This window comes from Idiotropiscis lumnitzeri, chromosome 6, assembly GCF_059441095.1.
Source record: "Idiotropiscis lumnitzeri isolate Australia: NSW breed Sydney's pygmy pipehorse chromosome 6, RoL_Ilum_1.0, whole genome shotgun sequence".
Classification (NCBI taxonomy): domain Eukaryota; kingdom Metazoa; phylum Chordata; class Actinopteri; order Syngnathiformes; family Syngnathidae; genus Idiotropiscis; species Idiotropiscis lumnitzeri.
In genome coordinates, this window is record NC_142396.1 from 19,705,544 (window position 1) to 19,718,100 (window position 12,557).

At 43.6% G+C, this 12,557-nt stretch overlaps 1 protein-coding gene across 1 annotated transcript in view; it reads right to left on the minus strand.

The window, feature by feature from the left end:
* Positions 1–3,422: 3,422 nt before the first annotated feature.
* zfpm1 (zinc finger protein, FOG family member 1) overlaps positions 3,423–12,557 on the minus strand; it is a 94,563-nt gene continuing 85,428 nt past the window's right edge. The window contains exons 6-9 of the mRNA XM_088299477.1: positions 12,250–12,489; positions 11,595–11,828; positions 11,276–11,518; positions 3,423–9,288 (exon numbers count right to left, since the gene is read on the minus strand). Coding sequence (XP_088155603.1) covers positions 6,677–9,288; positions 11,276–11,518; positions 11,595–11,828; positions 12,250–12,489 — 3,329 coding nt within the window. The 3' untranslated portion in view covers positions 3,423–6,676. The remainder of the gene's footprint in view (positions 9,289–11,275; positions 11,519–11,594; positions 11,829–12,249; positions 12,490–12,557) is intronic.

The window sequence follows — 12,557 nt, forward strand, 5'->3', positions numbered from 1 at the left end:
TGACGGGTCACGGTGGCATGCCAGTCGCCTTCGGAAGGTGGCACCGCCCTCGAGCGCCGACGCAGGTTTGGAGGACACAGCATCCATGTTTGAGGACTGCACCTTCCCTGATGAACAGCGGCAGGATGCAGCCGGCCACCCACCTGAACAGCTGGAGGCTTGCCTTGGCCCAGAGGCCCGCCCAACTCGTGTGCGGATGAAGCCGAGGCATTTGAGAGACTATGTTTTGGAGTAATGTCCGTTTCCAGTATCGCCGGTTGGTGACAGTATATTGCATGCGTTGTTATGGGAGCCAGCATTGACTTCATCCGGTTCGTTTGGGTTCGATTCTTTTGATACATACGCTCCTCAAGGGTTTTTCAAAAGGGGGGGGTAAATGTTATGTACGGGCATATGCGGGGACAGCCCGTGAAGAGGGTTGGGTACAGTGGACCCCGGAAGTGGGTGTGTTTTGTGGTGACGTGGCGTTGTTGTGGTCGGTGATGGAAATAAAACGAGTTGATCATCACGTCGTAGTCTGAGAGTAATTCCGACACAACAGATACATGTTATTTGTAGATGAAGTGTGTTTTCCCTTATTTCTTTATTGTACGTGTATGGTATTTATTTTGAACTACAGACTGATTAAAGCAAGGTTTATTCTGTGCTTCTAATACATGGTTATCTCACAATTATGTAGGTGCATCTTATTAGCCAAGTTATTTACTGTTGTAATGTCACCTGTTGCATTTTGCAGCATGGTGTGTGTTTGTATGTACACACACATACACACGCAAACACACATCCTGTCATGTTTCACATTAGAACTACAGTATCTGATCGATGCACTATCCAGCAATGCCTCAGTGATCATGTGGACAGCTGGTATTGGCTTGTCACACTTGACCACTTTTGTCATGGACAATCATCGGCCCAAATTAAATGGCAGCTTGCTGTTGGGTGCTGTGAGTAAGTGTAAGTGTATTTGTGTCGGGGGTGGTAGTGTGTGAACGGAATGAATGAGGGATTCCTTATTTCTGTTTGTGAACATTGAGTTTTGAAAGTTGCAATCTGCCTCCTTTTGACCTTTTGCTCCATTCTGAATCTTGGGTTACATAGTGCAGACAATACTGTCCGTGCTAACTGACCCTTTACATGAGAAAGTAAGTCGAGACTCCAAAGCCTTTGATTAAAATCTGGCGCAGGTTGACATCCTTGAGCTCTTCTAACCCATCTTGACAAAGACATAAATACACATTTTTCACGTTTCCAGAGGACATGTTTGTGAGTGTGTTTTCACAATCCTGCTTGACTGTAAAGACCTTTGTCATCCATCAGGTGGGGGTGAATGCGAGAGAAGATCACATCTGTGCTGAGGCCTCCAACCATGAGAAAAAATCAGAGCCCCATGGAAATATTACTTAGACTAACATGTTTTTTAGCCGAGGACATGATGCTAAAAGAAATGGAGACGGCTGTGTGGTGGAGCAAAGCGAGAGCTACTGTACATGTAGAGTACAAGGGCTGGGTTTAAAAAAAAAAAAATCAATATATCAAATCAAATCGATTTTCCTTTTGATCACTCAATATCAATTAATAATACCATTAAATGGATTTTTCACATGAATACATGTGAACTCATGTCACGTGGGATCTCATCATCACGCGAAGGTAGCGTATAAAAAAACACAGCGGAAGCCCAAAAATCAGCTAACGAAGGATGTCATCACGTGGTGAAATGTAATCTTCGAGGGGCTGGGGGTGAGGTTTGTGATGGTGGACGTGACGCTATGATTGTTAATCAACGATAGAGACGGGGTGCTGACGTCATGCTCAGAAAGTTAATCGTCGACCGGGGGGGGGGCAGCCGTCACGCGTTTTGACCAGCAATGATTCAGCACGGGTGTTTTGGGAAAATTCCCAATGGTTACCACGCACCTGGTCATCGTTTACAGCAGGGGTGGGCAAACTTTTTGATTGGTGGGCCACAATGGGTTCGAAAATTTGATAGAGGGGCCGGAGCAGGAGCAGATGGATGGAGTGTTTTGGTAACCTCACCTCATCAGAGAAATAAATACATTCAATTTTAAATGAAAGTGAAGAAAAGCATTACAACAAAACATATGTCTTTGACGGACCACAGTATTCAGAAAATAAAGCATTAACACGGTTTATTCATTTAATTTTTTTCAAGTGTGGCGGGCCGGATTAAAACATTTAACGGGCCACATGTGGCCCCTGGGCCGTAGTTTGCCCATGGCTGGTTTACAGTGTGGTTTTGCCACTTTATTTACACAGCCTGCCCTGTGGTTGGAACTGATCTCTACTTATTATTTATTGTTTTTATCGGGTCATATTCAAAAATACATACATGATCAATGTAACTTGAATAGGTTCAATTCTTAATGTAGAAACAACTATTCTAAATTATTTCTTCTCTTTTGGTTTCCTTGTGTTTTTTTTTAGGATAGAAGCTTCAGATCACAGATTTAGACACGTGTGTGACCCACTGCATAAAATTTTCAAAGTTAACTGTCCTAAACCTAAAAGAGAAATTGATTTTGTGAGAACCAACCAAACTAAATCTTTAATCTCTTGTAAACGTATCTACAAGGAGGCTCAAATATGGGGAATAATGCTTCCATCCTTCTTTTATTGCGCCACTTGTCTCGGTTAGGGTTGCGGTTAACTGGAGCCAATCCAACCCACGGCACAAACAAATATGGATAACTTTGAGTCTTCAAATGACCTACTAAACATATTTTATGAATGTGGCGGGGAACCGCAGTACACAGAGAAAACCATCACTAGCACATAGAAGGCATTCAAACTGCAGAGATGCGAGCCACCATACTGCCAGGAATCATGTATATTTAACAAGTATTGATTAGTTGTTTCATGGCATATTGCATTTCAGTTTGTTTTACTGTTAATCTTTTTAAACAACAAATCAAAGACAAGCAGAACATTCAAGCCTTGCCAGATTCGTTTTACTGTGATGTTTCAGTTACGGCAATTACTTAAATATTTATATACATGCTATTACACCTTATCTCAACAAATTGATGCATCTCTGCCCCCATGTGTACAGTACGGATTAAAAGGTTAAAAAGCACATCTAATACACAATGACAGCAAGTCATTTGTAAATATGTGCAATATTTATGAATGCTAAAGCTGTTTTTTGACGGTGTGCTGATTTAAAAGCAAGAAACATCTTACAGCCAATGCTCTGAGAGACTATCATCCATAGACATGATTTTAAAAGGAAGGCTAATGAGTCATTCAAGGTCTCTTCACAAGATGACAATTTCTTTTAAAAGGAAGCTATTTACCTGTGAATAAGCTGACGTATGTTTCACCAAACTTGAGATCTCCCACTCAGGCTCATAATGAAAAGTGCGTATCGGAGTGACATCACAACAAAGTACATTCCCATAATGTGTCGCAAAACTTTTTTTTTTATTTCCCATGCATAGTTTGGACAAGCTTGTAGTGGAAATGAAATATATGAAAATTAAAAAATAGAGGTTTTGACATTCATTGTGGTTTTCTACATTTGAAGAAATAAAAAGTGGGTTGGTTCCTTCATAATACAACAGTAATTAATCATTTTTGATAGGGAAAAGTGCTGTATAAAATAAATACAGTTACAGGAAAATCCCTAAAATAAAATTTTAACAACACAGTGCAATAAAATAAAGAAGACCAATAAAATAAAACAAAATTACAGCACTCCACAATCTGACCAGATTCTAACCCCGTCTGGGCGCTCTCTCTGTAACTGTAAACTATATTCCCGTAGATAATGTATTAAGGTAAAAAGATGGCAAAAACCAATTATAGGTTTTGTTGGGTTTTGTAAAAATATTGAAGACTTAAATAAAATGTGTCGAATGAAATGCAGCAAATCAGAAAGATTACAAGTGGGCTTGAGTTTTGCTCTCAGATCAACATTGCATATGACCTACAGACAAAAACGTTGTGTAATCCAAATGCGAGTTTGAGTTCATACAATTAAGAAAACGCACAGCACCTGAAAAATACCTGAAAGTGGCAAAATCATCATACTTGCGTTCCAATGAACCAAGTGAATTTTTGTTTTCTATGAGGCTGTTATGCTTATTTAAGTGAGTGGCAACCAACCGGAATGTCTGATTAGTCTTTTAGTTAATATTTGTTATTTAATCATTTTTTTTAATATGACAACTGGACCAACACCTCGAATACAACTTCAAGTCACGTTGGTCAAAAATGCTTGCGAGATGAATCAAATTCAACACCACTGGCAAATTCAATTCAAATTATATCTTGGAGCTGATGAGATCAAATCAAAAAAGGTCTTCTATATCGGCACTGCAACGGCAAAAGTAGCATGTGACGGTGCTGCGTGCACGTATGACAAAGTGTCACATGGACTCTCACCCCACAAATTATTATGTAATGATGTTTCTTTAGAAGGTGCTGTAATGAGACTGGATAATTCCTTTGCCCAAGAGAAACATCACCATAATGGAAAAGATTTCAGAATGTATTTTGAATGGCATGAGTTGTCTATCAATTCATATTTCTCTGAAGGCTTCTTTCTACTCCCGCATAGGCGTGGGCGACAACAGCCGCATCACTTTAGTAAAGTAAAAAACGACGAAAAATCGGAATTGGCCATTCAATGTAGATGAAACAAGGCCGCATGATGGCCTCACGGTGCAGAGGTCATGGGTTTGATTCTACGGCCTTCCTTTGTGGAGTTTGCATGTTCTACCCGTGCCTGTGTGGGGTTTCTCTGGGTACTCCGGTTTCCTCCCACAGTCCAAGAACATGCATGGCAGGTTGATCGGACACTCTAAATTGGCCCTAGGTGTGAGTGTGAGAGGAGATGGTTGTTCGTCTTTGTGTGCCCTGCGATTGGCTGGCAACCAGTTCAGGGTGTCCCCCGCTAGTGCCCGAAGACGGCTGGGTTAGGCTCCAGCACCCCCGCGATCCTTGTGGGGAGAAGCGGAGCAGATAATGGATGGTTGTCGCGGAAAATTCAACTTGTGGTGTCTGAGCCAGTATCAGCCATAACGACACCCCGTTGGAGTGAAACTGTTGCACATTTTCAAACTAACACGAGTGGTTATGCGAGAGGGTGAAAGCAAACTGTGCACGACATTGACCCAGTGACGTGCCTTCCGACGTCGCCCGCGGGATTATAAAGAAGCCTTTAGAGGACAAAAAAGACAAATGTAAGAGTGTGAGCTCTTTGAGGTCAAAAGATGCAGGCAAATAAATGCAGAATGAAATTATAGATGTTGTTTAGCTTAAAGTGTGGAAAGGTGACTTCATTGCTATCACAGTATATAAGCAGCTGTGTCCAAAATATCCTTTCTGAAGCGATGAGTGACGATTGGATCCAGTTGTGGCGCTAATCCACAAAAGATAAATGGGCTGTTGGTTACATAGCGCTTTTTTCTACCTTGGGTACCAAAAGCACTTGACACTGTTAGCTCATCTACCTGCTCTGATGGAAGCAACTCGGAGTTCAGTATCTTGCTCAAAGGAGACTTTGGCATGGGCACACTGGTCGGGGTTTGAACCCCCAACCTCTGAGCTGAGTGACGACTACTCCAATACTGAACCATGCCACCACCACAAGTTGCTTAATTGAATTAAATCTTTATGTCACCATCATATAGCCTAATAAAAGGAGGGGAAAATGCGTACATGATAAGAAAATTCAGTGTAGTCCCAGGGAGAAGACATCTGTACACAAAAACACTTCAACACACCGAGAGCCACACAGTTCCTTCTAACAGCATGAAAATAAAGCATATAACAAATAAAAATACTCTTACACAATATGTAGGTAGTTTTCTGTTGACATGAAATCAGTGAGGACTAGAAGATAAATAGTTCACATTTGTCTCTCCCTTGCATTTGAAGAGAAAATAAAAAAAAATGCTTGCATGAAAGGAAAAATGGTCATTTTGAAATATTCTTCTCTAATTAGTAACATTTCATACCACATGTTTTTTCAGTTTTTTTTTCTTAATGAAAAAAAATGCCTTAGCTTCTTCTAGAAAGCATAAAAGAGCCAGTGTTGAAACCAAATGTATTATATAATTCTTTTTTTAGACATCATAGACATATGCACAGATAATAAAAACATTACATGATCAAGTCTTTTCCATACAAGAGGTTCTTCCTCCGTTTCGGTCTGGACCAACATGAAAAGACTGGAGATTTGCAAAAATCACCGTCATCGTTACTCTTCCCCCATCGGCCAACGGTCAGAAAGTAATTACTGCTTGCACACGAATGAGGTTGTTCACAGAGAAATTTTTAACGTCCCACAATGCAAAATATTGAGAATCCGTTGTGTGTTTAATTTGGGACAAGAAAGTGACCTAGGGGACGAGACACACTTTAGTGTGCAGGTAGACACGTGTAGGATCCCACTTAGTTCACACTTTTGCTGACACATCGGAGAGGAATAATCAGCGAGTAACATCACTGGCAAATTGTGCTCACGAGCAAATGGACATCAGGCCCTGCTGATGAGTAACAGCCATTGCGACTTTGCAACTTTGGCACCTGCCTGCGAGGACTGACAACAGAAAAGGGTGCATGGGAGCTTCTTGGAGCTGAGTGAGAAGTCGCATCTTCTCGGTCAGATTAGCGGAGAGGAGGAGAGAGAGGATGGTGTGAATTGCTCAGCTCATTTGACATGTTCAGCACTGTGGGAGGAACAGTAGTATTTTTTATGAGCGATGAATGTGGAGAGGCTGCTGAACTTAATATTGCACAGCCTACAGTAGCGAGAGTTACCGTTCTGGACCGGGGAGATGACTGGGGTTTTGGGATTCGGGATGGGGGCAGGCAAGGGCGCGGTGAGGGGATGGGAGGCAACAGTTGGTGAAGTCTTGTCCGGAGGGAGGGATGTCCCCACTGTTTCGCTTCGGTGGTCAGGCACAGGTGACACAGTCAGAGGGGGAGCCCTTGAGGGGGAAACGTCTTGAGGTGAACTCGCTGATGGTGATGCACCCTCACACGACGAGTTGCCATTTATCAGAGGGGAGGAGGGTGCGGCGTTGTCGCTCCTTGCCTGCCCATTAATACTATCTCTGTGAATGCGAGGGACCAATTTTGACGGGCCACTTGGGCTACTGGAGGTGGTGGCTGTGACTCCATCTCTCGGACTAAGGCTCGGGCTGGGACTGGGACTTACTATGCTGCCTGGCTGGGGTGGAGCCTCTTGGGGTGACTGAATAGATACAACCAGGCCATGGACAGTCTTGAAGTGCTCCATTAGGTCACATGTGATGGGCTTGTTAGGACAATATGGACAAAGCATCTGGCAAGAAGCTGCGCTAACGCCTTTGGCGCCTGCTCCTGGGGTGGCCGCACGTGGGCTTGTGGCATCAGGAGGAGATGTGGCATCAACGGCAGTTAAGGCTGAGTTGTGAGGACTCCTTGATGAGCCTCGTGCCTGTGTCAACCAATCGGCTGGAAGCGCTTTAGCTTCAATGGGATGAAGAAGATCTTGGCGCTCCTGGTGAGACTTGCTTTTTGGAGAGGTAGAAGCGGATCTTTTGAGCCTGTGAAGCTGTAAGGAATGCTGTTGGAGGGTGGTGGCAGGGCAATAGTAGGTTTTATGAGCCAAGTAATTCTCAATGCTATTGAAGCTGATACTGCAGGCGGTGCACTTATGGTAATCGGTGAGGGGCAAGGCAGGAAGAATACTGCTGGTACCATGATGAGGAATTTCTTTGAGACGGGGCCTCTTGCTCAGATCAATCGGACCATCGCCTTCGGGACTAGAGCTGCCTGCACCACTAGGAGAACCCTCCTGCTTCAATGCCAAGCCAAGTACAGAAGGAGATGGAGCAGAAGCGGCAGCAGCGACCGTGGCAGCAGCGACCGTGGCAGCGGCGGCCGCCGCCGCTAAAGCTTCTGTTCGCGCCAAATGAATCTCATACATCTTCTTCCTTTTGCGTGTGCGAATGGGCTGAGGATGAAAGGCTGCTGTGGTGGTTGCCTTTGTCATGTGCATGGCTCGCTGGTTGGATGGGTCATGGCGCGATGCACAGTAGAAGCGCTTGTGAACGGTGTAGTTTTCGTGGCGGCTGAAACGGATGTTGCAGGCCTCACAAAAGGTTTTGTTGGGATCATCATCCAGGTCTTCGGCAGAGCCGCTGGCGGGGCTCTGGCTGCCTTCACTTGCTCGCCCTCCTCTACTGCCTACACCCTCACCTTCTGAAGAGGAGGATATTCCTTCCCGGCCTGTTGGAGTTTCAGTCTTCACCAACACGCTCTTGGTTTCTGCTGCTGCACAATCTGCAGCAGGCTCGGATTCAGAGGGAGAGGCTGAGGCTGCTCTGCTCATTGCGCCATCATAAGGAGATGCTGATGAATCTTGTGCTTTGCTGGACGGCACAGTGGCTGGGGAAGTATCTCTCGCTGATGCCGGGCCTGAAGCTGAGGTTGCACCGTCTCCATGGTGCCTGCTAGAGCAGTAAAGCCTCTTGTGTGCATAGAAATTGTTTATATTGTTGAATGTAATATCACACTCAAAGCAGGTGGCTCCTTTTAGAGGGGGGGTTGCTGTGGCTGTCGGAACATTTGGTGCAGAAGGGAAGAAGGTGGCTGCGTTACTCTGAGGAATCGTCTGGCCCTGCTTCAGACGGCTGTGGACCATCTCAGACATTTTAGCCAGGATCTCGGAGGCCTGAGGCAAAATGGCTGTTTCCGGGTTAAACATGTACTGAGGCAAAAACATTGATCCGCCAGGGAAAACTGAGCTCGCGCTTCCTATATGACTTGGGCTACAACCAGGAGTGGGACTCGTTGGTTCTGCTTTTACTGCTGTGGAGGCAGGACTCTTTGGAGAATTTGATGTCTGACAAATGGGGTTGGTAGTTTGCCTCTCCTTTGTCTTCTCTGCTTTCTGGTCAGCCTCCTCGCCATCCTCCTTAAAGTCCATCTGATGTTCTTCTGTCTCAGATTCTGAATGAGGCTCTTCTTTGATTCTTAGAGTGGTTGTTTGGGCATCGGGAGGACTGCAGCCACGTGGAGTGGCGGAGCCCCCGTTAGCCCCCGGGCTGGAGGAATCTGACTTTGGGACACATCCTAGGGGCTCACCCTGTGGAGTAGACGGCTGAAGCTGGTCGACAGATGATGGGGTACTTTGACGAGGGGTAGGACTCCTTTCAGCGGGTACTCTTACTTCTAGGTGGGTTCGTACATGCTGCTGCAACTGGGAAGGGGAGTCAGAGTTGTGGCCGCAGACTTGACACTTCAGCACCACACCAGAGTCTCCTGGGCTAAGAACTGACAAAGAGAAAATATGTTAAGGTGGTCACCCCTATCTGGCAATAACATGTGATTTTTAAGTATTGAATTGATTTTATTTCAATTGATGCCTACAAAAACAAAAACACAAACTCGTTTTAAAGTCCAACTCATACTGTTCAAGGTAATTGCCTGCAACAAATAGCAAAAGCTAGCAAGTAAACACACAAGCTATGACTATTCATAATTCCCTTTATGAATTATTACGTATCAATAAGGGGTGGGCTTAAATTTCCTTCATCGGACGGTGGAGAAAATTAGCCGGACATTTTTCTCTGATTGTTCTGACCTCCTGCATTGATGGCATTACTGCATTGAGCAGATTATGGAAGAATGCTATGGATGCACTTGTCACAGTTGATGTGATGTTGCTCTCGTCAAGAATGTACACAAGAGGAGAGTGCCTCTGCTGGTAATAAACTTTTTTTTTAATTCAAGCTGCCTTGCATAAACAACATGAAGCATAAAACTGAACCTGAGGCTTTGCTGGACATAAGAGAAACACTTCCCTGTTAGTCCTCCTCAAAGACCCCATTGCTCTGCCCTTCGAAAGTTTAGCTGTTAGCGGTTTTTCATGATTCCCCGCTCCCCCCAGAAATCTACCACCCGTTTACCCACTGTGCTTTTCCACTTTAGTGTGGCCAAAATGATTCATATCCTTGCCAAATTTAATGACTATCTTCTAGAAAAAGAATTAGCAAAATATTTTAACACGTACTAATATCACATAGTTTCCATTAAGATATCAATAAGAAAAAATGACCTTTAATCATGTTGTTGAATAGTGTTTCAGTTGTCTAGTGCTTTTTCTACTTTCAAGGTCCTCAAAGTGCGTCAACACTGTGTCCTCATTCACCTCCGGATGACGCAGCATCAGGAGCAACTGGGGCTTCAGTAATTTGCTCAAGGACACCTCAAAATGGTGACAAGGGCTAAGGCTCGCACCCACAACCTTCGGCTCAGGAGACGACCACTCTACCACACGAGCCATGCAGCCCCCAATTACAACGATCAACAAAATTAAAAACTTTTTTTTTTTTAATCAGAGATGAAAAACTTTTCTAGATTAATTTAAAAAAGTAATATAATATATAATACAGTACTTTATAATATTTATAAATTAAGGACTTTTCTGAAGCATCATAGCAATGAATAACAATGCATGGTAAAATCTGTATTGCGCCTTTGACTTTGGTCAAAAACAAAACAATGGAAAAAATTATCTTTATTTTTGAAATCAGCATCAAAAGTCTGTTTAGGGTCCCATAAAGCCATATTTGCTGTTATTATTTCACATGCTATTGTTGACACCGTTCATGTAAATGATTTCTCACAGTAATTGGGAAACATAGAGATATCATGTGGAACATTTTATAATATTATATATTTATATTTTCAAATGATTTCCAGGAAATAATTCTCCATCCCGGTGATTTATTTCTATTAGAACAGACCCATGGTCTCATTAGGTCCTTGGGCGTACCTAAAGTCCCGGGCACCAACGTAACCCCTGATCGAAGGCATTATATTTCACTATATTAATGATAAATATAGAGCATTGAATATTCCTGTAATTATTTGGTAAATGTACAAAAAAGGGAACTCTCAAGCATAATATTTTGGGGACCTTTTGCCCAATTTCTCATCATTTCCAGCTAAACGATACCAGTCACCAAATAAAATAAAAATGTTTTCATTGAAGTTCCCAAGATATATGTTGGGCTAGTCATTATAAACAAAGATGTTGCAAATCGCTATTGCTAAACCAACTCTGCAAGTGCTGCATTTATTTGGACACAATGCGAGTTTACTATGCTTTTCACTTAACAGAAAATAGAACAATGCTTGATTCAGACAATAGTTTAAATTTCTTCATATGACCACTTTAGTCATACGGGAATCAATAAATCCTTGGACATTCCATTCCATGAGGTAAGTGCAATTTTCCAATGATCATGTGACTCACCAGAGGACAAGGGCAACTTCGGAAGGCCTGGCCCCGGGGAGTAGACCTCACTGTGAGATCCGGGCTGGCAAACCATGTGGCTCGTAACCAAATGGCTGTAGAGAATGTCCCTCGTGGTCGAGACGAAGCCGCAGCCATGGCACACCCCGTTCAGTGTGTCAGTGTGGACCTTCAAGTGGCGCTCACAGTTGGCTTTAGTGGTGAAGGCAGACAGACAGATGAGACACACAAAAGGACGCTCACCTGTGGGAAGAACAGCAAAGTGAAATGAGTCAAGGAAACAGATGTCTCGCTGAGGTCAAAGTGGTATTCTTCTCACCGCTATGTGTGCGCATGTGAATCTCCAGTGAACTTGCACTGGGGCAGCTCTTGTTACACTGAGGAAAGGGGCAGATGCGTTCATTGGGATAGGACTCCTTGGGTCTGTCTTGTGGTGGGGATGAAGCCGCAGCTGGCTGTTTCTGTCGGCTGGCACAGTAGTACATGAGGTGGGCTTGCAGGTTCCTTTCACTTCTGTACCAAATCCCGCAGTCTTTGCATGGGAAAATGTCCTCTGATCACAGACAGCACAACATATATACCGTTGAGTTCATTCAAAATACACAAACACAAATGAAGACAATCTAAGCCCTTTGCAATGCCTCATTATTTGCAACAGTTTGCCGGATGTGTCATCATCTAAGTTCATTTTGACAAAGTTTAAGTTTTGATGCAAATACAGAATGCATCAGACATTGACAATGCTGATGTCAAACTTAACAGTCAACTTAGCAATTGCCTGAGCTGAAACTTGCTGCTGAAGACAAACATTGCCATCATGTGGCTAAAGTGAATATCACTACAGATACTTTGAAAAAAAATCATCCTAAAATGCTCCCATTGCAGAATGTGTAAGATAATGAACATTCTGAAAAGGATGGAGCGTCACTGATTGCAAGCCCTCATTCTATGAATGGCTTGAAAACAACACTTACTATTGACAACAGCAGTAGCCAAGATTGCAGCCATGCCCGCTTGCTGTGGGAGGAGCTGGATGTCGGTGTGGAGGGCTGCAGGATACACGGGCTCCTCTGTGACCGCAGATGTTTTTGGGGTGACAATGTTGAGAAGAGGAGAACCCCTGGTGACAGGTGAGGAGGATTTTGGAGGAAGCGTGGCCAGGAGTCTTTCTGCTCCAAGAATGTCTCTTGTCACCTTACAGAATAACTCTTTGCCTGAAAACATACAATGTCAACACAGAAGATTTAAGTACTGTAACGCCTTTAACAATTTTTAACCCATT